This window comes from Microtus oregoni, unplaced genomic scaffold, assembly GCF_018167655.1.
Source record: "Microtus oregoni isolate MIOR12 unplaced genomic scaffold, Mior012 000056F_ref0000123, whole genome shotgun sequence".
Lineage (NCBI taxonomy): Eukaryota > Metazoa > Chordata > Mammalia > Rodentia > Cricetidae > Microtus > Microtus oregoni.
This window is the reverse complement of record NW_024543832.1, coordinates 8,352,663-8,379,252: the sequence shown is the minus strand read 5'-3', so window position 1 is coordinate 8,379,252 and position 26,590 is coordinate 8,352,663. Positions and strand designations below refer to the sequence as shown.

Sequence of the window (26,590 nt, the reverse complement as noted above, 5' to 3'; positions counted from 1 at the left end):
AATGAAATACACATATACATGATTATATGTAAAGCAGATTAGTTATTCTGTCTCTTGCTTTTTGAAAAAGTCAAAAGAAAAAAAAAAAAAAAACAGGTTAAAATGCCCTGGCCACTGTATTATGAAGTTTCCATACTTACCTCACCACACTGAATTTGAGATTATAGTTGCCACCACTCTGAATGATGGGAGGGTAACACATTTCCACAGTAGAAGGGTCAGCCCCAGCTAGGTATTTTTTCTCTTCAATGGCCTTTTCCACAGACTCAGCCAATTTGCTATGCCGAACTTTCTAGAGTATGCAGAAATACAGCAACACTCACTGGAGGGTAGCACACACAAGTGTAAGTAGAACGTGTCATTTGAAGGCACAGCACGCACATGTTGATAATAGCGTGGTGTACACACCAAACGGTATATTGATATCAAAAGAAATGTGGAGCTTACGTGGCATTCATAGCTTTCCAGGATTCTTCAGTAAAATAACAGCTTCAATGAACCACAGTACGTGTTTACTTATTTTGAAGGAGGGACAGCAGTTACCAATTTCAAAGGAAGTAAAACAAAAAACAAAAACCCTGAAAATGTGGTCCAAGCTGAGCAGAGACTCGGTACTACTTCATCAATACACTAAACACAGCCTCCCTCTTTCATTACCTCATCTGCATCCACTATTTCCATGACTCTTTCCTTGAAGAATTTGTTGAAGACCTCAGAGGTGATGCTGGCTGCTTTCTTCATCAGGTTGAGCTCACCATCCTCCTTCACAGCAATGGTGTACGCCACAACAGCACTAATATCTACCTGCAGGCGAAGTGGTGAATCTCTAACTGCCAGACACAACCCCCAGCAATGCATGCCTCAGAACGCTCAGTCTCTTCCGGAACTGAATGAACACTTAAAATGCCTCTCTTAGGACACACGTGCATTCTATGAGACATTAAGCCAATGTACTACTGAACACAAAAATTTATCTTTCTAGGTTGGAGAAGGCAGGAAGGCAGGGAAAGATGAGTCCAAAACAGTTTTTGAGTAAGAGATTCTTCTCAGCTATCTAATGTGAGTTACCTAATGTGGCCGCACCACTTCTGAATGCCTTATCTTCTAAAGGAAAATTAAACAGGAATATGACTTAGCCAAAGGACATGAAAATCAGAACTGTGAAGAATGAACATGGGTTTTCCCAAATGAAAACCCTCTGCTGTGAAGGAAGCCCACGCTGCCTCCTGTGTCTCTGGAGAACCTTACTTTGTCAAAGCCCTCCTTGTTGAGACAGTCACTCCAGCTCTTCATGAACTCTCCTGGGAACTTGTCTTTGCTGAACACTCCAATTTTCTTGCCATTCTTGCTTTCTTTAATGGCTTCAATCATTTTGTCAAAGCTGCTCTTATTACTTTCGTTCTATCAATGCCACAGGAAAGGAAATGTTAATTGAAGAATTAGACTTCTATTTTCTACCTAGCAACAAGCAGAGAGTAAACGCATGGAAAGGATGCGTTTTCTGAGCCCCACCCATTTCTTCAGAGCAGATTACCACATGCCCAATACTGACAGACATTTTTTGGGGGTATTTTGACAAGACTATTCTTTTTCTTTATACAAAGACAGAAAACTCAAATACAGAAAATTCTGAGAAATGAGCACATCTAAGTTTTTTTTTTTAAGGACTTTTATTTTTTTTTTAAATATTTATTTTATTTATTATGTATACAATATTCTGTCTGTGTATATGCCTGCAGGCCAGAAGAGGGCACCAGACCTCATTACAGATGGTTGAGAGCCACCATGTGGTTGCTGGGAATTGAACTCAGGACCTTTGGAAGACCAGGCAATGCTCTTAACCACTGAGCCATCTCTCCAGCCCTTTAAAGGACTTTTAGGTTAAGAGCTCTAATTAGTTATTGTAATAGAAAAAAATTGCATCCTCAGAAAGTGGTCAAGTTAGTACTACTCACCAAACTACAGGTCATTCCACTGCTGCCAAGCTAAGAGCTCCAGAGCTCCTTTCTTCCCATCCAACTGAAGACTCAGCACTGTGATTAAAGCTACAACTTTCTTACTTTTTGTTTGTTCTGAGAGACCTGCTTATCTCTGTGTTCCAAGTGCTGGGATTAAACACTCACTGCGTCTGGCCTTCTTTTCGTGCATTTTATAAGTCCCCAAGGCACTTGTGCTCAATGCTTAACATTCTATCCCACATTTTAAACAACATTTACTGGTCCTGACCTTCTCTCTCACGAGCAGTGTTATGGCAGGGGCTCCATTAGCATTCTCATTGCCTTTAGTATTGGCAATCTGTTTCAAAAATTCCACTTTTTTTTTGCTGGCCATGAAGATGATTTTGTCATCACAGAAGACCATGATTGTATCAGTTAGCTCATAACCAAAGAGCCATGTCTATGGAAAAAAAACAACAATGACAAAAGCATTATAGAAAACATATTTTTGGATGAACTAACACATCTGGGTTAACTTTAAAATCTGGGATGGAGTAGCTTTGATGTAGATACAAATAAAAGAATCTGGATCAAGGGTTGAATAGTAAGTGCTGAACGGTGTGTATGTGAGACATAGGATTCCATCTGCTCTTATATGCACAAAATATTTCATAGTTAAGAACATAAAATCATCGGGAGGCAAAGGCAGGCAGATCTGTGTGAGTTTGAGGCCAGCCTGGTCTACAAAGTGAGTTTCAGGACAGCTAGGGCTACACAGAAAAACCCTGTCTCAAAAAATGAAAAACCCAAACAAAAAAGTTTACTGTAAAAAACATCAAATTATTTGGACAATTTTATGTTTCATTTATGTTTCCCTGGCAATGAAGGGAGTCTAGGCCTCAGGAAAGCTAAGTTCCAGAAATCCTATGCCACGGGAGCTACCTGACTGCTCAGAACAGAAACACACAGCGTGAGCAACAGCACATTTCCATTCCATCTCCTTAGAGACCGCAGCTGACCACAACTATTCATGTCTTCATTCACAGCAAAACTATTCCTGACCCTTTCTGCCATGGTACGGCTGGCTACTAGATTATATCTCAGCCAATAAGAAATAACTATATCTATTATGTCAGACGTCAAGTAAGTCATTTTAAAACAGGAAGGTTGCTAGTTTTCCTTTCTCTGTATTTCTGCTTAGAGTAAAGAATGACCAAAGTTCTAGCAGCTACTTCATATCAAGAGCAAAGTGGAATAGTAGGAAGCTGGATACAGCCTGAGTTCCTGAAAACTGTATATAAGAAAAATACTTTGTTTAACCCACTCTTACATATAATTAAATACAGTTCATCTACACACACCTTCTTTCCTTAAATTCTACTCAGTGCTAAAGACAATGGAAACGTATGTGGCGAGGAAGACATTCCATACCTCCTCTAACCTGTAAGTGAGGACCACTGAGAGCCTCCCAAACATCAAGCACATCTTTTACTACTGAGCTGCGCACTAAACCCAGGAACTGAACGCTGTAAGCCTCTTACCTGTAAGGCAGTTGACTTGGCATACACAATTTCTTCATCCACCCCCACTGATACAACAATGGCATCAATACTGGCATATTCGTCTTCTCCTTTCTGAAAAGAGAGGATAATTTACTTACTTTCTTTATGTATGTGTTCCTGGAGGCCAAAGCAGGGTATGGGACGTCTTTTACTGCTCTGTCTTTCTGCTTTGAAACAGGGTCTCTCACTACACCAGAAATTTGTCATTTGTCTAGGCTAGCTAGGAGTTGAGATCTGTGGTCCAACGCTGAAGTTAAAGGCATGTGTGTCTCTGGTGACCTTATGTAGGTGCTGAGGATTTGAAGTCAAGTCATGCCTGCAGAAAAATTGCACATCCCAGAACCTTATTACTTTTCACACACTAGTAACAGAAATATAGATTTCAGTATCTGCCTCAGGTACAAAGTTCCTAATAGCAGGAAACCTGACGTGCACGCCTGCTTGACAACAACCATCAAGTCACCTCTTTTAGAGACTCAGCTTTGAGATACACTCACACACAACTAAAGCCACCCATTTTCGGTTCAGTGCCCTCCTAATGTACTCAGATACGGAAACATCACCATCACCAAACTTCAGAACACCTCCATCTCCTCCAAAAGAAACCTTTCACTTCTCTTTGCTTCCTCTCCAACTTTTGGAAACACTGTTTCTAATGATCTGGGTACTCTGGACATGCCATACAGCACTACTGTTAGTATCTAGTGTTTGTGTGTGACTTCTTTCACTTAACATGCTTTCATTATCAATACTTCACTGTGTGCATGGGCACATGTGGAAGCCAGAGGTTAAGATGTTGGTGTCTTCCTCAACTGCTTGCAACCTTAGTTTACTAAGACATGGCCTCACTATGTAGCCAGTGAATCGGGCTCAAACTTACAGATATCCTACTGCTGTCCAACAAGTGTGCAACCTTCTTTGAGTCGCGGTCTCAGGCTAGCTGGCCATGAGCTCCATGGAGGTCTGTCTAACTCTCCATTCCCAGCACTGGGTACACACGCTGATGCACTGGCTTTTACCTAGGTGCTAAGACTTGAACTTAAGTCTCATGCTTGTACAGAAAATACTTAATTGATAGCCAAATCATTTCATTATGTGGATATATTTCAATTTATTAACCCAATCAGCAGCTGCTTTAACATTTGGCTAATTTTTGCTTTAAAATTTGTAGTTTTATGTGTTTTAAGTGTGAGCTGGAGTAAACATGGAATGAATGTGGAACCGGCACAACCTTTAGGAGTGGCCTCCCGGGACTGAACTCAGGTCTCCAGGCTTGTGCAGCAGTGCCATCCTGTCGTATTTCCAGTTTTGAGCTATTATGAATAATGCTACTCAACCATTTGTGGACAAGGTTTCCTTTGCATAAAGCTATCTTGTGCAAGTGTTTAAGAGAGAAATTGTTTGGACATATGGTAAAAGACAGCTTTCCAGTAACTGTACTATTTTATTTTCTTTACTAGACTGTATAAGAATTCTCTCCTTCTAGTACATGGGCCCTAGAGATAGAACTCAGGCTGTCAGGCTTGGCGGTGAGCACCTTTACTGAGCCTCCTCTGTGGCCCAATTAGTATCTTAGTGCTGTTGATTTGATTTTCCCTGGTAGCTAATAATGTGTATTTTGTAACTATTTAGATTGTTCGCATGCATGCATGTGTACAATGTGTATGCCCATAAATTGTCCTCTGGCCTCCACGCATGCACACCAACCACCCTTGCCCCCACATAAAAATAAAAAAATTTAAAGTTTTCTCATTTAATTTTGGTCTTACATTTAGATGTGATTTACTCTGAAATGTTTTTGAGCGTGTGTTTATGAGTGAATGAATTTATGTACATAAACCGGGTGTGACCAAGTGCCCATGGAAGGCAGGAAAAGAAGGTATCAGATCCCCTGCACTGAAGTTGAAGGCTTTTGTGAGCTGCTATGTTGTGTTAGGAACTGAACCCAGGTCTTCTGCAAGAGAAGCCAGTTCTTAACCATGGAGCCATCTTTCATCCCCTACTCTGAAATAATCTTTATGTATTATAGCTGGAGATGTCCAACCTAACTCTCTGGACATATGTATTTGTTCAGTGTGGGAAAGACTCTTCCTCGTTGAACTGTGCTGACTCTTTTGTCCAGTATCAATCACACTGTGCTGTACAGCTTTGTAGTCTGACACTGAGATGCAGAAGTCTTCTGACTGCTAACCACTCTTGGAATGTTCCACAGCAACTAAACAATGGCAACTATAGCTTCCCCATAGGGCTTCTGATATTTCTTCTTTTTTATATCTTCCTAAAATAGAAACAGGTATTCTGACTGACATACCACCGTATCCCTTCTGTGTTTGGTATGTTGTGAGCTGCTACCCACCCTTCCTCTGTCCTCATCCCTCTGCCCTTCTGAACCAGTTGGCACTATTCATTATTCAGGTGGACCTTTAATCAAACAATTCTGTGGTAGAATTTAATTATTTCTTTTAAAATAACATTTAGATCTCCTGGAGCTAGCTAGGTAGTTGTAAGCTGCCTGATGTGGGTGCTGGAAACCAAACTCCAGCTCTCTGAGCCACCACTTGAGCCTCTGGTGTCTTCTAAAGACAAACACTGCGTGCTGTGTAGCTAGACTTGAACTTCCCACCTTCCCACCTCTAGAACCGAGTGTGACTATGGGTGTGCACTCATTCTGTGCTTGAGCGATAGTCCACTGTGTTTATGTGCCATATTTGTCTTACACATTCATTCCTGGACAGACAAGTAGGTTAGCTGCATATTTTGGGGCTGTGAACAGTAATACAACAAACAAACAAACAAACAAGGTATCTCCTGGATACACAGCTTTAATTTACTTTGCTAACTACCGAGAGGAAAGCTAACAGTATCACATGGCAGATCATTGGTATCATTCTGCATAGTGGCCACATTAATTTACATTCCCACCAACAGTATCTGAGGCTTCCCTTTCCTCCCATTGTAGCTGGCATGCTGATTTTTGATAATAGCATCATAACTGGAACAGGGATTCAACGTGCATTTTCCTGATGTTAAAATCTAACAAAACCACACATGCTAAGTTTTATTAAAAACTCATTGGAAAAGTTTTATTAAGTCTTAGAATCTCTGACAAGCTTTATCAGATAGGATATTAGTACTAGTAATTTATTTTCTTTTGAGACAAGGTTTCTCTATGTAACTAAAAATGGCCTTGAATTCATGCTCTTTCTACCTCAGCACCCTGAATAATTTCTTTCAGCAACTCCAAGAAATGGGTATTGTTGCTGCTGTATAGTCTATATTTAGAGAAATAGTATGTGTACTAGACAAACGTTAAGATCAGACTACTGTTGGCTTTTAAACCCACTTAATTTTAACCTAAACTTTCTGAACTCTAGTCTTTATCTTCTGAAGTGTTGTCCTGAGAATCACAAGAGTTAATGTTATTGTAATAATGTACAGCTCCCAGGAATCATTATCAGTATTTTCTCTCTTTAAGACTAAAATGGCGGGCTGGAGAGATGGCTTAGAGGTTAAGAGCACTGCCTGCTCTTCCAAAGGTCCTGAGTTCAATTCCCAGCAACCACATGGTGGCTCACAACCATCTGTAATGAGGTCTGGTGCCCTCTTCTGGCCTGCAGGCATACACACAGAATAATGTATACATAATAAATAAATAAATAAATATTTAAAAAAAAAAAGACTAAAATGGCTCTTAACTAAAACTCTCATTGCAAACCAGAAAGGTAACGTTACTGTTATCATATATATATATATATATATATATATATATATATATATATATATATGCGCTAGTCATCATATATAACCAGCACAAAATAAATACAGTGTATCTAGTTCTGAAAACCTATACAGCTCAAAAGGAAATGGTATGACTTCAAATAGTCAAACTCAGAGTAAAAGCGACAGTTTCCAGTTTTCTTTTACTCTTGGTCACATTAGGAATGTATATGCTTGAGCTGGTCCCTAACACTTACTACAATTTGTTAAAACAGTGGCACTTACATTATTTTTATTTTTGACATGTGACATACTTCGCGCTTATACTGGTACACACTATCATTTAAAAAATAATGTAAAGAGTTTAATAGTTTTTCAAAAGAACAACAGCAAATGAGCAAGCAGAGCTCAACTAACTACACCTGTACAAACAAGCCCTCCACTGGGAAGAAATTGGTAAGAGGTCTCATAGAAATCCAGGAAATACTAAGTACCACAGAAGGGGAATCCAGGAAATACTAAGTACCAGAGAAGGGGGGATGGGGTCCGTATATAAGAGCAGGGCTGATAGGGGTCACACATCTCCAATTCTCAGGAGTCCTGATCTAATCCCTCTGCAAAATAATTTAATTTTCATTAGAAACCACCTAGCAAAGCATTAAGCGTGCTTGGAAATGCTCAACTCAGATACTACACCCAGAAGACATGTTCTAATTTATCAGGAAATTAAATTCTGTATTCTAGATAACAATACTTGTAAACAAATCACAAGATGAGCTAAAATAAAAAATGCTCAACTTTGAACATATTTCCTGAATCCAGGAAAAACAAAACAATGCAAAATGAAAGATACTGACATTTTCTGGTTCTCTATGGAATAAGCATAGCCAATCCCCTCTTTCCAGATGAGAGGCCCTGTTCATAGAGTGCCTTAACGCCTTATTGTTAATGTGGAGAGACTATTTTTTTTCTTTAAAACAAGGTCCCACTATGTAGCCTACATGGCTTGTAACCCTCCATTCTGAGCTTACCAAGTGCTGCATTATAGGTATGCACGAACATACTTGGCTTTCATTTTGGTTTCTTAGATCGGCAAAACTTGAGCGATATAGACATATTCATCATATAGGAAGCAACCAAGACAGGGCTGAAAATCTTTCATTAAAGACTCCATAAGAGGAAAAAAAAATAAAGCAGGGGTACAACTGATGAGAAACAAGCACTAGGTGATATCACTATTATATGAACAGCACAATTTGCTCTCCCCAAGCTAGGCAGTACATAGACGGCACAAGGCAAACACCGAACATATTCTTGCTACGGGCCAGGCAGTGGTGGTGCATGCCTTTAATCCCAGCACTTGGGATGCAGAGGCAGAGGCAAGCAGATACAGAGCGAGTTCCAGGACAGGCTCCAAGGCTCCTGAGAAACCCTGTCTCGAAAAACCGAAAAGAGGCGTGGCAATGCTGGAGAGATGATTATGAGTAGTGGTTGCTTTTCCAGAGGACAAGGTTCAATTTCCAGCATCCACAATTTACAACTGTCTGTAACTCTAGTTCTGGGGAAACCAATGCTCTTTTCTGGTCTCCTCAGGCACCAAGTATGCACTTGGTGCACAGACATACATGCAGGTGAAACACCCACACACATAAAGAAAGGCACAATGTTTTACAATGACTTTCCCCCCTTTCTTCTCTTCTAGGCAGGATATCATGTAGCTCAGGTGGCCTCAAACTTTCCTATGTAACGAAGGATGACTTTTTTTTTTTTTTTTCGAGACAGGGTTTCTCTGTGGTTTTGGAGCCTGTCCTGGAACTAGCTCTTGTAGACCAGGCTGGTTTCGAACTCACAGAGATCCGCCTGCCTCTGCCTCCCGAGTGCTGGGATTAAAGGATGACTTTTAACTCCTAATCCTGCTTCCACTTACTGAGACCTGTGATCACAGGTATGTATGGGACACCGTGCTTCCGAGATCTTCCCCCGCCTCGAGACAGGGAGATTATCCCTTGGAACTTGACTTGCAGTTGGTTGAGAGTTTTCATGTGGGTGCTGGGAATCTAACCTGGGTCCTATGGAAGAGCAGTCAGTACTGAGCTGTCTCTCCAGGCCCCAGTGAGTGTTTAAAAATAAGTACACTTTCTGGGTAGGGTAGTGCATGCCTATATAACCCCAGCACTCTGGGAGACAGAGGCAGGAGGATGGTTAAGAGTTCCAGGAGTCCCTGCCCCCACCCTGAGACACCAAAACAATGCTAAAAATATAGTGCACTAAATATACAACCAGTAACATCACTATCAAGAGTCGTCAACTTCTTTTGAGACACAGGGTTTCCCTACCTGTAGCCCCCTGGCTGTTTCTGTAGATGAGGTTGGCCTTGAACTCAGAGACCCACCCACTCTGAACACTGGGAGTAAGGGCAGTGCCACTGCCTCCACACAGGGGGTGTTCTATCACCACAAACTGTAAAACCGTGAATGCGACTATAGGACTGAGTGGCGGACTGTAAGCTCCACTCTGAACGGCACTGCACTGCGGTCTGAGTAGTGGTGTGTAGCAAACACATGAACTACGAATAAGGACTGAGCTGCTAGAGATTAACAGCATAAGTCAGAGCAACGCACTGAAAGACGACAAATAAGACAGATAAAAAGTAAAATTAAAAAAAATTGCCAGTTTTAACCCAAATGGTATAAAATTACTGGGTAGGGATGTCAAGCAATAAAGCAGTAACTGCAGAGGGAACTCAAGTATCAGCATCACAGGACATGGATTTGACGTTAAAAGGACCCATAAATCAATGTAAAGGAAAGGGGACCTATTCTAACACACACTATTATGAAATTTCAAAAGGAATACCAGGTTTTCTCCAAAAGTAATACTGAAAGCCTGAAGAGCGACAAAATTCTGAGTAGAAAATTATTTTCAACCTTTAAGGAACAAAACAAAACAAAACAAAACAAAAAGGAAAGATCACTATGCAGTCCTTGCTGGCCTGCAACTCATTGAGATCTACCTGTATCTGCCTCTACTTAATGCTGAGATTAATGGCAATCCACCTTTTAAATTACTTTTCTATGGACAGATCTGCTTACTGTCTAATATATTTAAATAATAAACCAAACACCCTTACCAACGTCATGCTTGCCTCTGATCTTTCCAACATAAAATCACTACACCCCCACTTCAGTGGTCAACAAACATTTTGCACAGCTTCCTCAACAATGAGTTTTTTGAAACTGGCAATTTGAGCATTTTGGATCATTTTCTACAGGCCCTGACTAGCTGTAGGGCTCTCAGCTGGGATTGGTGGACCAGCTCAACCGTGGCAAAGTGCCCAAGTATGGCCAATCTAGGATAGCTTTGAGTAAACCATAGTTGTGCCCCAAAGAAAAGTCTCTATTGAAATTTTAATTCTATATTTTCTGTGGATATGTGTGGTACATGTGCCACAGTGCACATGTGGATGTTAGAAAACAATTCATGGAGTTGCTTCTCCACTTGTGTGGCTTCTGGGGACTGAGCTCGGGTTGTCAGGCTCGTACAGTTAGTACCTCATTAAGCTGTCTCACTGGTCCCGTAATTACATCATACATAGGGGAATGTGTGCCGTGGTACATCTGTAGAGATCAGAGAACATCTTTTCAGAGTTCCTTCTCCTTCCACGGTAAGATATGAGGATCAAATTCATGTTGTCAGTCTTATTCAGTGAATGCTTTAACCCAGTGAGCCATTCTATGGCCCACTGAATTCTTTAACCCAAAGTGGGTTGGAGAGACGGCTCAACAAATAAGAGCAATGGCAGCTCTTCCAGAGAACACAGTCCAATTCCCAGGAGCTATCTGGTGGCTCACAACCATTTGTACTCCACTTTCAGAGGATCTGACCCCCTCTCCTGTCTTCTGTGGGTACCAGGCATACAAGTGGTACATAATACACACGGCAGACACATACACTCATAATACACATATACTCATAAAATCTTAAAAAAAAATAATCCAAAAGAAAGATAAACGCTAAAGTTTGAATCATGAATTGCACCTCAAAATTCCCATGCCAAAGGCTTGATTTCCTTCCCACGACACTCTGCGAGGTAGATCTAGTGGAAGTTAGGTAAGGGGTGCCCTTGAAGGAGATGTTGTAACCTTGATCCCTCCTCTTTTTCAGGAGTGTGAGATGAGACGCCTCTTTGGTTGTGTTGTACAGTTTGTCACAATGCCAAAAGGAAAGGGACCAACTAACAACAGATTAGGACCTCTGAAAACAGGGGCTCCCAATGAGCCTTTCCTCGTTTTAAGTTTCCTCAGCTTGCTTTCTTTAAAAAGAGTGGTAGAAAGCTATCTACCACAAAAAATAACACATTTTAAAGATATGAAAAGACTTGATAAATTTACATTCTGTTTACCCATCTTTAAAAACGTTAGGATAAAATGTTCTCAAAACAAAAACAAAAACCAGGGATTGGGGGCTGGAGAGACGGCTTGGTGAATATTGCACTTTCTGTGCCAAAAGCACTCACAAAAACACGATGAACATCCCTAAGATCTGCTAGACTTTCTGTAAGAAATGTAGCAAGTACCAGCCCCACAAAGTGATACAGTATAAGAAGGCAAGGGTTCTCCTTATGCCCAGTGAAAGTGGCCTGATGACAGGGAATGGAGTGGCCATGGTGGGCAGACTAAGCTTATTTTCCACAAAAAAGCCAAAACTACAAAGAAGATTATGCTGAGATTTGAGAGTACTAAGCCCAACTGTAGATCTAAGGGAATGTTGGCTAGTGATAGATGCAAGCATTTTGAACTGAGAGGAGACAAGAGAAAAGGGCCAAGCGATCCACTTCTAAGCTGATCTTGTTATGAAGACAACAAAATCATAAGGTTTTATTTACCCTTCCTGCCAAAAAGAACACTTGCTGCTTTTGCAGTGGACCCAGGTTTGGTTCCTAGAACCCACATGGTAGCTTACAACTGTTTGCAACTCTAGTTCCAGGACATCTGACGTCTCTTTCTGGCCATCATGGGGACTGCATGCATACTGTGGGCACATCCAGACAGACATACATGTATGCAAAACACCCATAAACACAAACATCACGACAGAACAAAAACTAACGAAGGAGTAGCAGTAGCCGAGCACTGTGACATTCTATGATTCCCAGAACTCTTGAGGGTGAGGTACATGGATCTCTGAGACAGGGTTTCTCTGTGTAGCCCTGGCTGTCCTGAAACTCATTCTGTAGATCAGGCTGTCCTTGAACTCAGAGATCCACTTGTCTCTGCCTCCCGAGTGCCGGGATTATTTTGTGCCGTCACCTCCAGGCTGATTTATTGTTTTCTTATCCTGCCAGGCCACAGACCCTAACAGAAAACAAATACGGAAAAAAAATGGAGATTTTTTCAGTGCTTTGCTGAAAGTAATGCAAGAACTCTCTACATCCCACTCCCCTGCAAAAAAATCTTCTCAAACCATGAAAATAGCTGACTACTCAGAGGAAATCCAGAAAAAGACAGCAAAAGCCAGAACGCAGCACAGACGACCTGATACTCCGGCGAGACATCCCCTCTGTAGTACTTTCTTTCTTTCGGGGTCACAGCTACCCATTACCTCAGCATGACGGCTGGCAAGTTGACTACATACATGAACAAAACAGCTACAATTCTAGAACTTTATGTAATTTAAGAAAAAAAGGCAGGTGGGTGGAGCTAAGTTCATTCATAGGATGTTCTGATAATTCTCAAATTATTAGTAGGTGCTTGAACAGTAACCCTTATTCCTCAAAACAGCTACAAATCCAGGAAGGATTTTTGTTCCCCTCTACCCCATAAGTAGTATAGATCACGTTAATGATTAAAAACAATCACAAAGAATAGGCTTAAAATCTTTGAGTACGTACCCAATAAACAGAAAAGCCACAGGACAAACCTGTAGCCCAATTCATGACCTATAATTATCACCTGATACTTCCTAAAGCAAAAACAAGACAGGTACTGCAAATATATTTTATTCTTAGCAGCTCTAATATTGAAAATAGAAAAAGTAAGTCGGGCGATGGTGGCGCATGCCTTTAATCCCAGCACTCGGGAGGCAGAGGCAGGCGGATCTCTGGGAGTTCGAGACCAGCCTGGTCTACAGAGCTAGTTCCAGGATAGGCTCCAAAGCCACAGAGAAACCCTGTCTCGAAAAACCAAAAAAAAAAAAAAAAAAAGAAAGACTGGACTAGATTCAAATGTCTTAAGAATTATGAGAAATGGGCTGGTGAGATTGCTCAGTAGATAAAGATGCTTGCTGTGCAAGCCTACCAAATTGAGTTGGATTCCCAGAACCCAAATAAAGGTGGATAAAGAGAAACAATTCTACAGAGTTATCCTCTGACCTCTAACTACATGTAAGCAGTGGCACCCATACCTGCACACTTTTTTTTTAAATAATAAAAGAGTAGTAAGGTCTCCTGTTCGTTTAATTAAAAAAACAACATGGTGTTGAGGGTCCAACTTAGGACCCCACACATTAGGCAAGCATTCTCTGCCATTCAACTATAATCTTTGGCAGAACTGATTTTTTTTTTTTTATCTCAGAATCAGCCTTCTATATCCATGAGTTCAATTGTAGATTTAACTTACTTCGGATTGAAAGTATCTGAGAGAAAAAAAGAATCACATATACTCTGAACATCAGTTCAGAAGATTATCCTCTGGACAAATGCCATATTCACATCACTGACATTGATGTATGGCTTTTAGTAATGAGCAGGTATTCTGATGACTTTGTGCATAAACCGTATGTACATAACTCACCACTTAAAGACTTATGCTCCAAGCTTGTGATGACTTTCAGAAGAAGGCTTAATGTGTTAGGCATTTCAATTAAAAAATATGAGATGCTGTACTTGAGTTAGAACATGTTACAAAAAGTATAATTAAGAAACATGTTATTTATAACAAACTTAAAATGAAATACCTTAATGAACTCTAAGACTACAGAAACCACCAATAGTGTATCCCCCTCCCACCCACGCCCGGGGGCTGGGGAGGCGCTCAGTGGTTAAGAGCACTGGTTGCTCTTCCAAAGGACCAGAGTTCACATGGACCCACACAATAGCAAAGAACCTTCTGTAACTTCAGTTCCAGGGCATCGATGCCCTCTTGTGACTTTTTCAGGCAATGCATGCACGGGGTGCACAAGCATACAGGAAGGCAAAACACCCATATGCATAAAAAAACAAACTTAAAAAAGTGTATTATCTCAGGGTTGATGGTGGAAACAAGGGCTTCTGATTATCTGCGTAGCATACCAGGACGCAACGACCATTAGAAAATATCAGAGAACAGGGGTAGGGAAGACAGCTGAATGGTGCTCGCTATAAAGTGCGAAGTGGTAGGATTAATCTTCAGTACCATAAGAAACTTTTTGTTCAAATATAATTTTGCAGAAGAGATAATTTTTTTTTAGTATGGCTTTTTAGTAATGAGACAGAGAATGTTTTACTTTCAGTATGCAATGCATGTTGCTTAAAAGATAGACAGGCATTTTTTTCAGATAAGAGGCAGGTAACAACCAACTTCAGTAGATGATAAATTTTATTTACTTGGCGACTAGTTGACTGCTAAGCACAGGCTGGCTTGAAACTGGTGATTTTCCTACTTCAGCCTCCAAAATCCTGGAATTATGGGCATAAGATTAGACTGTAGAGATCAATCAGTAAGATAGTAGACAACGCTAAAACTAGAGTTGATATTTTATCAGGGCATTTTCGGGTTCTTTTTTATCGGTTGTATTTTCCCTCACTCAAAAGGTCTCAGGGCCCAGACCTATGTTAGACCGTTCAGACAGCATCACAATAGGCAACCAATAAAACATTTAAGTTAACAAGTTACTAACAACAAAAAAAAGTTCTTAATTATGAGCGATTATTAAACAGGAAAACTGCCCCATCTTTGATGAAGCCCTGGAACTTCCACGGCCCTTTCCTGAACACGTGCCCCGGGTATGCTGCCGACATGGGAACCAGGTATGAGGCATCCCACCAGTTTTATTCTTATTTCCCGGCACGGGTCTATTACCCTCGCCGGGCCTAACGTGAAGCACCAGAGCGCGGGAGCACTATTTCTCAACTCCAGCAGAGGCCCACAGGCGGAGAGCGCCAAGAGCTGCAGACATCCTTCGCGCCCCTCCTTCCCGCAGACGGTAATTCTGGCGGGACCGGGGCGGCTGCGGGGCGGGCCAGCCGCGTGCGGACCCCGCAGGCGCAGCGCGGCGCGGCAGCGCCGGGCGGGCGGAGGAGAAAAGGGCGCCGGGAAGCGGGCTATTATGGGATGTGGGGCTCCCGGGGACGCCGGGCTCCTTACCCGCCAGTTACTGTACAGTCTCTTAACTCGCCGGTAGTACGCGTCTTTATCCAGAGTCACAGCCATAGCCCTGGACGCCGCTTCCCGTCGGGCTCCGAGAATCACGCGAGGTCCCAGCTCCACCGCCCGCGCTCGGCCCGGAATCCCGCACTCTCGGTGACCCGGAAGTACCGACCGCACGAAAACCCCTTCCGCTTCCGGGTCCCGATAGCGTCGAAGCTCTGTGGAGCGGAAGGAGAACAGAGAGAAAGCCGCCAAAGTGGACAAGTCAACGGGATGCACGGCGCGGAGCCAGCTCGCGGGGCCTGCAGCGCCTCCCCGCCGCCGTCACGTGACCCAAGCGCCGGGCGGAGGTGGGAGGGGAGCAGAAAGAGCGGGACCGCGTGCGACCGGGCAGCTTCCTTTAATAGATTGACTGGTAGAATGGAAGGAAACAAATGGATTGAGGGACCCGAACTCTAGGTTTTGCCAGTCCCCTGGAGACCCAAGTTATGACAAGTACCCTTTCTGTCAGCCTGTACCTTTGCTGTACAGGCATAAAAAGCAACACTATTCTCTGGCTTTCCCCAAGCATGGTTTCAGTTACTCAAAAAAAAAAAAAAAAGTGATTCTTGAAATTCATCCTTGTCTATAAACAATGGGGCCCAACTCAAAACATTTACCTCCTTACCTTGGCTCATTTCCCTAGCTTTAGCAAGCTGACAATCCACGATTATATATATATATATATACACCTCTGAATATATACAGAGGAATACAAATGATTTTTCTACTAGTGGTATAACTACTTAACTGTTGGAGAGTGATGTTTAAATTATTCAGCATGCTTAAAATTAGTACTTATATTGTGTTTGAGCAAACAGAACATGGAAAGAATGGAAAAGGATTAACTTAAATTTATTAATGCCAAGGGGAAGGAAGGTAACAGTTCCTGACCCTCCAGCTGTATCCACAGTTTGGCCAGGAACAGGCTCTGCCAGAGGCTAGGGCCAGCACTACAGTCTGTGGTTAATGGAGGTGCTGAGGAGGGGCGAGCACACCAGCTGCTCTAGGCTCCTTTGCTTCCCCAGAAATGAGGAAGTGGTCATTTATTATTTTTTAGGAGTTTCCCTGCCCACCCAATCCTCTCAAAATTGGGAGCAATCGGGTACAAGTTTTTTTTTTTCTTTTCCTTTTCACCTCCTGAAAAGTCTTGGGTTTCCCCATATTGTTCCCTGCCCCTCCCACATTTCCAAGTCCAAGGGCCAGAGGAAGAGAATCCAGCAGCCACCCAGCAATGAGAATGCTGGGGCTTCAGTCATCAGCATCATCACTGGAGTCTGAGTTGGCTGGCATCATAGGATCATCGATGAGTGAGAAGTCCCTTTCTGAGCTCTCATAGCCCTGAGATAAATCATCATCCTCTTCCTCCTCTTCCTCATCGTCCTCATGTTGCAGTGTTGGTAACCGCAAGGCAGTACCAGAGGTGGCGGTAGCTGGTGAAGAAGGGTAGCCAGTGGTTCTCAAGCCTGGATGGTGATGGTGGGGGTGGGGGTGGGGATGGTGGTGATGAAGCATGGTGCTGGAGTCTACATGAGGGGACGCTGCTGCACCACCCATCACAAACGGCATAAACGGCAGAGTTGCAGAAGTGGTGCTGCTGGGACCGAGAGACGACACAGACTGTAGGTTACCACTGCTGTGCTGAAAGGTGTTATGCAGAGACAGGGACCCAGCGCTTCCACCCTGCATCAGGGCCATCATCTTAGAAAGGTCTGGTCTTGTCCTACGGACACGCTTCTTGCTGTTCTCTGGTGCAATAGGCCCTGGCAAAACCCGGTTGAATGCAGTTTCTGCATAGTGTCCCTGTGTGGAAGGAACAACAGAAGACAGTAAAACGATGGGGGTTAAGTCAGGCAGTGGTGGCGCACACCTTAAATCCCAGCACTTGGGAGGAAGAGGCAGGTGGATCTCTGTGAGTTCAAGTCCAGCCTGGTCTACAGAGTTCCAGGACACCTGGGTCCACATAGAGAAACCGGTTTTGGAAAAAAAAAAGTGGAGGCAGGGGAAGACAGGACTCAACCCAGAAACCTAGCTCAGAAATGATTGCTCAACAGTCAAATTTGGCCAGACTGGTGGTAATGGGGGGAAGGAAATGCTGTACTTAACTGGCTGAAGCATTCTGATATTGAGAGTGAAATCAATATTTGACCAAGTTTTTCTCCTCTTCACATAACATCATACTTTCATCGTAGGGAACCATTTCACAAATGCTTTTCCTTAGCTAGCAAGGGGTCTGAGTGAGACAGTGCACAGAGAAATGTCCTGAGTGTAGAGGGCCAGCAGCTTCCTGACGTGATCTTACATGCAGCACAACGACACGGACATGTCCTGCATCATCACACAGGGGCAGGGCAGCCTAAGACATCTAGGTTGGAATACAGCTATTTTTAAGCCAGCTTGGACTACTGAGTGAGAATTTATCTCAAAACAAAGAGGAGGAAGACAAAAAGCACACGCAAATAAATCTCTACAAAAAAAAAAAAAATCTTGGTCTGGAGAGATGGCTCAGAGGTTAAGAGCATTGCCTGTTCTTCCAAAGGTCCTGAGTTCAATTCTCAGCAACCATGTGGTGGTTCACAACCATCTGTAATGAGGTCTGGTGCCCTCTTCTGGCCTTCAGGCATAACGCAGAAAGAATATTGTATACATAATAAATAAATAAGTAAATATTTAAAAAAAAAATCTTACCTCGGCCTAATTTTAAATTCCTGCCCTAGATATTTTAATTTGGTTATACTCAATAAGGCTAGAACCTACTACCTTAGACTTTGTTTTGCTACTGTCCCAAGCACCACATGGGATGAACTACATTAAGCACATACATTAGGTACCTGAGTCTCTGGATATTTCAAGGTTTAAAATTCAAACTTAACAGTTGACGTAGAACACACCCTTTTAACCCGGAAAAGTGAACATTTAACACATGATTACAATAATGCCTAGACTCCTGCAGGTCTCAGGAATAATGTAGCATTAGAATTGCTGCCAGTTTTAGACTAAGAGGTAAGAACTGTGGAACTAAGAATTGCACCTGGTAAGGAGACATATGTCTACAGTCCCAGCTATTGAGGAGATAGCGGGAGGAGGATCACTGTGGCCTAGGAGTTTGGGGATAGCCCGAGGACAATTTTATGGAGTTGGTCTCTCCTTCCACTGTGATCTGTACTCTGAGGATTGAACAGGTTATCAGGCTAGCTTAGCAGGAAGCACTTTTACCACCAGCCCGAAGTGTTGATAGGTTAAACTGAATGTACACGATCAAATCTAAACATTATATTTGAAAATTACTATAATAATATATGTATCATAAACTATAGTATATATTATACTACACACAGCAATATATAACATATAAAACTGTACACGGGGACACTAAGAGAGACTTACATAGATCTAATCTACATGGGAAGTAGAAAAAGACAAGATCTCCTGAGTAAACTGGGAGCTTGGGGACCTTGGGGGAGGATTGAAGAGGGAGGGGAGAAGCAGGGAGGGGAGCAGAGAAAAATGTAGAGCTCAATAAAAAAAAATAAAAAAAACTGTCCACGCAATGTATAGTATAATTATTATACACACACATATATACATATAGACTATATAGATTAAGGGAAGCATGATAAAGAGGAACTTACAGAGTTATGTTTTGGTAGGAAAAAGAAAAGATGCACAATTAATCTACCAAATGGTCTATAAGTTTGGTATGAAAGAGTCTCATTGATTAAAATTGGTATTAATTTGAAAAATCTGTTTTGGGGTCTGGAGAGAGAGCACTGGCTGCTCCAGGACGTAGACCAGATCCTTAGCATTCACACAACAGCTCACAGTGGTCGGCAACTCCAGTCCCAGGGAACCTGACCCCCTTCTGACCTTTGAGGGAATCAGACGTGTAGGCGACACACAGACATACATGAAGATGAGCAGTCATAAAATGTGGTTTCCTATGCTATTTCTATTACTGACATATTATTAGTGATCCTCAATCTCCCATAACTATTTTTCTTAGTAGCAACTACTCAAGCCAATTAATTGTATATTAAGGTAGTGGGTTTAATCTAAAAAACACCCCCCCCCCCGTAATTTTTTTTTTTTTTTTGGAGACAGGGTCTCACTATGTGGCTCTGCCTGGTCTAGAACTCTATGTAGTTCAGGGTGAACCCAAACTCAAGAGATTCACCTGCCTCTGCCTCTCAAATGCTGGAATTAAAGGTATACACACCACTATTCTGAGCTTAAAACATCCAACTATGAAAGAGGTAAAGGACTTGAAAAAAAGTCCTTGTCTTGTGGAAGACAAGGATGAGCCTTGATGCTTCCTTTAACACCAAAAGTACTACAGCTGAAAACATCAATAAATAAAGTTTCTCTGTTGAACTCAGGGTAACTTTACTCAAACCGTACAGAGGACATGTCAGGAAGCAGGAGCAAAGTGCTATGCTCTCACCTTCTTCCCATTTCTAGAGTTGGCAGGCTGTATTGGTTCCATTCCCAAACAGTTCAAGTCTGTCTTATTATTTTTTTTACATCTCTGCCACTTCTGTTTTCTGCGTTCCTCCACATACTGCAATAGAAAAGAGCTGATTACCCTAGAGGAGTGTCTGTCTGACCATAAACAACTCAAAATCAGTCGCCATGGAAACTGCCATTAGAGGGAACGGGGAGGGTGTCTGTGTAATCGTTTGACAGGAACACTTAGTAAGGGATTAGTTTTAACAAGTCCCTGGATATTACAGTGTTTTGAATCTCAGAATAATTCAAGGAAACAACACTGGATGTTCCCATTCTTAGTTTGCAGATGCAGAAACTGGTACAAAATATGGCATGATTTCTTGGTCTCATACACCTAAATACCAAGAGATCTAGCTAGATGGAGCTCCACTCACCGCTAGAAATCGGGGATCAACAGCAAACTCTGGATGACCCTGTAACCACATCTCCAGTTCCGCCCGGCGAGGGGCCTCCTCACCCACCAGCAAAGTACCATCCACCTTATTGATGACAGGGATCCGGGTCTCCAAGTTCAGATCGAGGTGATTAGGCTCCTCCATGCACTCCACCTCCAGCTGCAAACCCAGAATCCACCCCCATGAGCACATACTCTGTGGAGTGAGTGGGGAGGGAAGGGAGTCGGGGCCAATGGGACCTCAATCCCAAATGCCATCAATTACTAATGATCTAGTCACAAGGTAGTTTTTTCACGAGGCAATTGGTTCCTTACCACTCACCTCCACCAGCTTTTTCCTGCTCCCCTTCTTCTTATGGAACAGTGGGTGTCCGTCTCCCATCACACCGTTAGCCATCAGTCTGTGTTTCTGGAATGTTAGCTTCAGCCCTTCTTCCTGTGGAGACAAGCGCCCACCCGAGAGATCACATCGATGTTCTTATAATAAACTGTGACTAATGGCTATCCTATGGTTCAATGATGACCAAAGAATAGAAATCAGATACACAATGAAACCCTTTCCTTAGACTTCCTATCTTCAACTAATAGCCCCCATGCAGTTTTTGTTCTATTTTTTAAAAATTACTTTTTTAGACTTTAGATTATAATATATTAACATCATTTCCCTCTTCCCTTTCCTCCCTCCAAACTCTCCTGTAAACTTTTCCTTATTCTCCTTCAAATTCATGGCCTCATTTTTCACTAATTGTTGTTTCTCAGGGCTGACATTTGGTATTGGATGCCCGGTCACTGTGCACCTGGTGGTGAGAACTACAATGTCTCCATTCGCAGCCATCTTTAGTTGTCTGTAGTTCTTTTGTCTGGGGGCGAGGCCTCGAGAGCACCCCCCTCTCATGGGAGCATGTCTATTTGCTGTCACCCTCGATTGGCTCATGTTTAGGCAGTAATGTTGGCGAGACATTATGGTGTAGCTTCTTTCTCTTTCTTGTTTTAATTTGAGACAGGGTCTCTGTATCAGTGGTGCTCCACCTTGTTAATGCTGTGATCTCTTAACACAGTTCCTCACATTGTGCTGACCCCCAACCATAAAATTATTTTCATTGGTACTTCAAAACTATAATTTTGCTACTGTCATGAATAATAATGTAAATATCTGTGTATTCCATCGGTCTTAGGTGATCCCTGTGAAAGAGCCATTCAACCCCTTAAAAAGGCCATGATCCACAGTTTAAGAACCACTGCTTTCTTCAAGCTTACTATGTAGACCAGGCTGATCTTGAACTCACAGACATCCTCTTGTCTCTCTCTGACATGAAATTAAAGGTGCATATCACCATGCCCAGCTAGCTGTAGCTTCAGTAGTCCCTAAGAGACACAGTCTCAGGGAAAGGCCTCATGGCTCTTAAAACTGGCTCAGCTCCTATGTTGCAGATCTGTCAGTTGGGTTTGGCTCTGTGCTCCTCCTACCCCCAGATGATCACAACAGCTAATTTAAGTTTTAAAACACTGAAGAACTGTTGTCCAGTATCAGCATAGCAGGTCATTATGGGTAAAATCCTGTTCTTATTAAATACTAATTTAATGCACTTTTTTTCCCCCTTTCAGTAAGGTTCATAAGGCTAGGTAACCAGGAAAAATAGAAATCTCCATATATAAGATAAAAAACAATTTTAGAATTTTAGTAAGAATAATTTTTTTGTTTTAATGTCTCAAAATCTTCAGGTGTGATTTGAACAGCATTCTTATAATCTATTTTCACACTTAAACAATCAGGCTCAGAACTAGAATTTAGCCTTCTGAAAGTTTTGTGTTTAATTCATTTCCCCCCCAAAAAATGATTTCTAATTAAACAACCTATGATATCTTTTAATTTCATTTTCAGGAGGCTCATCCTTTCTTTATGAAAAGATTTTCCCAAGAGGTCTGGCACCCTCTTCTGGCCTTCAGGCATACAGACAGAATATTGTATACATAATAAATAAATTAAAAAAAATAAAAGATTTTCCCTAAGTTTACTCTGATTTTTACGGTGTTTACCACCTTTTTTTTTTTTTTTTGAGACGGTAGTCTCACTATGTAGGATGGTCTACACATGTACTCCACTTGCCCTACCTCCCAAGTCCTATATTCTAGTAATTAAGTTAGTTATCAAGTTGCAGGTCCTCCCCTACTTCTCAACTCCTATGCTGAGCTTACATCTTTGATCTGAACCGTAAACTCCTTCTCATCCATGCCTCGGCGAAGTTTGGTAAACTGGGCTGCCGCTGTGGTGACTGCAGATGCTTCCTCCTCTACCATGGAAGCCGCACTACTACTTCGTGGGGTGGGGACCGGCGAGTCCCCATATTCTCCTGGGGTCAAAGAGGGGCTGTCTAATAAATGATTGCCTGGCCCCAAAATTCCTCCTGTTGTCATTTCCTGACTCCGGCGGATAGAAGGCCATTTTCCTGAGAGTACAGCCTGGCAGACGAGGTCAATGCGGTTTATCAGAACACGATCCTGAATGACAGAAAAAAAAAATACTTTAAGAGTCTGAATAGTATGCAACCCTCATCTCCACGGTCATGCCATTGTTATACCAGGTACAATGAAAAGACAGAAAGGAAGTAATTCTATCACATCCTTAAATAAACTATAGTGTTTCATAGAAACATAGGCAATGCTAAACAAAGGAGAAACCAAAGGAGCAACACCATCTCCTGTGTGTGTAGATAGGAGAATGGTACCTTGGGCCATTCAGAGGCTCTTTGTCTTTCCTGCAGCAGCAGCAGCTCAGGGGTCATCTGTTCTCCATCTTCATTTGGAAATCCATCTTGGGACATAGTGAGGGACAGAAGGCTCTCTTCATCATAGAGCTTCGGACGGGACCGGTCAGCAGCTAGAGATCACACACAGCATGTGTGAGCAAGGATGATTGTGTTAAATTGGAATGATACTATGTGAACTAGGCCCAACAAATAATAGATGTACTATGACATTTTATCAAGTAAAAACTGTACTCTCTCAAGAGGATGCATTTTAAAAGGGAAGGAGCAGAGGGTAGGGAGGGAGCCTACAGCCTGCTCCATGCACTCACTTAACTTCTCTTCCTTTTCGTCCTCACTCTCGTCAGTGCTGGAGCTGGAGCTGGATGAGGATGAAGAAGAGGACGACGGTGACAACTTGCTCAAGTCCAGCTCAGAGTCTGAATCCTCCTCATCCTCCAGTTTGACTGGTGGAATACTTCGGGGCAAAGGGGTTGTATCCGAAGAGGCTACACGCATTTCATAGTCTTGTGGGGCGAGTCGGCTCCTAGCCACCACCTCATTTTCTAGCTTTAAAGTCAGACTCTCCAGACTGGGGACCTGGACAGCAGTCTCCTCAGGTGACTTTTCCACAGGAGCGTCTGGGCGCAGGGGTGATGGTGAGGCAGTGCGTGAGGGACACTGCTGGTGCAGCAGTGGAGTAGAGCATCGCGACAGGGACGCAGCTGACGCTCCTGCCTGATGGTTCTGCATATAATTCATCCTGGCAGCCAGGAAAGAGAAGTCTGGGTCCTGCATGATGTTGCAGTCTGTTTGGCTCACTCCGTGGCGGGCTGCCCCTCGTAGAAGCTCCCCATCATGACGGACAGGTTCCCACCATTTGGGCAATTCAAGACCTGGAGGCTGACACAATGCCAGCCGATCTTCTAAAAGGGGGTGGCATAAAACTTGTTCCCGTAAGCGCCGAAGCAATTCAATACGGTAGAGGGTCCGCGAGGCTCTCTCTTCAGTAATGGGCTCAATGAACAGATTAGGGTCTGGGGGTTCTGCAAGAGACAAAGGTGAAAAAAGAAGTTAGCCAAAGGCTGATCTGTTAGCAACACAGCCCCGTTTACCACAGACTCTACAATCTCACCATCGCCAGCAGCTGGAGGAAGGCGGCACACTTGTCGACACATGGCCACAAAGCCATGGAAGTACTTGGTAAGGCTTTCATCTGTTTTCTTGTCCAGTCGAGCAAAAGTGCGGAAGCGATCCCAGTGAAACTGCATGTTGTCAGGGTCGTACTCTACACCAAAGGTAGACACTACTCGATAGAAATCAGTTTGCTCACGCCTTGTCCACCTAAGGAAGGAAGAGTTAAACCATTGATCACAACACAGGAAAACCGATTATTATGTAGGCTGATTTAGAATACTAGAAAATACAGAAATTAAGTCTAAAACTAACAAAGCCCAAAAGAGGTAATGAGAGGAACTACGTGACATATAGGATTATCAAGTGAAGGGGAAGATGATTTAGGCAAACACACAGTGAGATGAAGTGGAGGTCAACCACTGGGTATATACGACGGTCCTTTCGTTATCATGCCTCTGCCCATCTCTTTCTTGCTCAGTCCCTTTGTTTACAACTATACTAAAACCTTTCCATAATGAATTCCATCGTCATTAATAAAATAAAGAAAAAAGGTGAATTCGAGGCCAGCTTGGTCTACAAGAGCTAGTTCTAGATAAGTGCCAAGGCTTCAGAGAAACTGTGCCTTGAAAAACCAATAAAGAAAGAAGTAAGGGAAGGGAAGGGAAAAGAAGGGAAAGGAAGGGCTGAGGAGCCAGCTTAGTGGTTAAGAGTACTGACTCTTTCACAGAGGTTTGGTTCCCAGAACTCACTTGGCAGCTAACAACAATCCATTACTCTAGTTCCAGGGTATCTGCAACCCTTGCTGACCTTGCTGGGTACCAGGCACACACGTCACACATACATGCAAGCAAAACAATCATTCCTACAAGCATAATGAAATTTTAAAAATGCTTTTTCCTGGGCATGATGGTAAAACTTTTAATCCCAGCAGTCAGGAGGCAGAGGCAGGCAGACCTCTGTGAGTTCAAAGTCAGCCTGGTCTACCTGTTAAGTTCCAGGCCAGCTGGGGCCACATTGCCACAGAAGAAAAAAAAAGTAAAGAGGGGCGAGATGGCTCAGTGGTTAAGAGTGCTTGCTTTTCTTGCAGAGGACCAGAGTTCAATTCCCAGCATCTGCATGGAGTGGCTCACTGCTGCCAGAAACTCCTGCTTCTAATGTCCTCTTCTGGCTTCCGTCGAAAGCTATAAACAAGTGGCATTCACTCACACAGACACATACACACAGATACTTAAAAAATAAAAACAATAAAAAAGAGTCTTAAAGAACAAGTACACAGGACATCTTCCTATCATTTTGGTTGTTAAACCTAAGTGAATTGGTTTTCTTTTAAAATATCAGTAGAAGGGATTTTAGAGCCTAAGACTCTGCACATGGAAGGAAGGGCTGTGCCACTGAGCTGTATCCCCAGCCCATAGCAAAACCCTAAGTACTAGTTCGAGAGGAAGGCAGAAAGGATGATCCGTCTAGGGAATTCAAGTAAATCCTTCCTGCCATACTTCTCAGAACAGGCCCACAGCTGACCACAAACTTAGAGCTCAGTCCAAACTCCTAGCTATGCTATACCGTTGTTGCTTTTCCCGCCTTGCAATTTCTTTGAGTTTAAAGGCTGCTTCACAACGTCGGCGTCTCCGGTCCCCACGCTCTGCCGCCTCTATCTTCATCTGTTCTCTCTTGTAGCTGCGCTGATAGGCTGTGACTAGGCGGCGGAGCCTGGCTGTTAGGGCAGAGCCCGGAGGCCAGAATAAATGCCCTGGCTGTTGAGTCACCTGGGCTGTGGGAAACAAAGCAGAATGAATAGGAGGTACAGACAGAAGAGTAGAAATGATACTTGTGTTTCTACCCATGAAAAGGCAAAGCTTTTAGATATCCCAGCATAAGACAGTAGTCAAAAATCCCCCAACCTAACCCTTACAAAAATAGGCTGTTTGATCTAGAATTTACCTTCTTCTCCATCAATGACTGAGATCTCCTCATCCATCATCATCAAGGGATCACCCTAGAGAAGGAGATCCACCCCACAGGATGGAGAGGGGAGTGAAAGGGGAGAAGTTGGCACTCTGAAATCACTTTCTTGTGTATGTCCTTCTGGGGCACCAAGGGATAAGAAAAATTTCTAATGAAAGGAACTCTCACAAAAATTTGGAAGCAACCAAAGAAAAGAACAAGTAGAACCCAAACAGTTAGTTCTTGATAACGGTGAGACTCCAGG

The 26,590-nt window shown here is 42.7% G+C and overlaps 2 protein-coding genes across 6 annotated transcripts in view; both read right to left on the bottom strand.

The window, feature by feature from the left end:
• The window catches only part of Supt16h (SPT16 homolog, facilitates chromatin remodeling subunit), a 34,953-nt gene extending 19,229 nt beyond the window's left edge, over positions 1 to 15,724 (bottom strand). For both annotated transcript variants that reach the window (XM_041638934.1, XM_041638935.1), the window contains exons 1-6: positions 15,559 to 15,724; positions 3,479 to 3,571; positions 2,227 to 2,397; positions 1,249 to 1,401; positions 658 to 804; positions 141 to 292 (exon numbers count right to left, since the gene is read on the bottom strand). In XM_041638934.1, coding sequence (XP_041494868.1) covers positions 141 to 292; positions 658 to 804; positions 1,249 to 1,401; positions 2,227 to 2,397; positions 3,479 to 3,571; positions 15,559 to 15,624 — 782 coding nt within the window. In that variant the 5' untranslated portion in view covers positions 15,625 to 15,724. The remainder of the gene's footprint in view (positions 1 to 140; positions 293 to 657; positions 805 to 1,248; positions 1,402 to 2,226; positions 2,398 to 3,478; positions 3,572 to 15,558) is intronic.
• Positions 15,725 to 16,261: 537 nt separating this feature from the next.
• Positions 16,262 to 26,590, bottom strand: part of Chd8 (chromodomain helicase DNA binding protein 8) — a 73,225-nt gene continuing 62,896 nt past the window's right edge. For 2 of the 4 annotated variants that reach the window (XM_041638836.1, XM_041638837.1), the window contains exons 29-38: positions 26,323 to 26,377; positions 25,945 to 26,152; positions 24,380 to 24,588; positions 23,577 to 24,290; positions 23,227 to 23,378; positions 22,697 to 22,999; positions 20,823 to 20,936; positions 20,481 to 20,660; positions 20,042 to 20,158; positions 16,297 to 17,403 (exon numbers count right to left, since the gene is read on the bottom strand). In XM_041638836.1, coding sequence (XP_041494770.1) covers positions 16,852 to 17,403; positions 20,042 to 20,158; positions 20,481 to 20,660; positions 20,823 to 20,936; positions 22,697 to 22,999; positions 23,227 to 23,378; positions 23,577 to 24,290; positions 24,380 to 24,588; positions 25,945 to 26,152; positions 26,323 to 26,377 — 2,604 coding nt within the window. In that variant the 3' untranslated portion in view covers positions 16,297 to 16,851. Of the gene's footprint in view, positions 17,404 to 20,041; positions 20,159 to 20,480; positions 20,661 to 20,822; positions 20,937 to 22,696; positions 23,000 to 23,226; positions 23,379 to 23,576; positions 24,291 to 24,379; positions 24,589 to 25,944; positions 26,153 to 26,322; positions 26,378 to 26,590 lie in introns of all 4 variants that reach the window. The other 2 variants (XM_041638838.1, XM_041638839.1) reach the window with 2 other exon arrangements.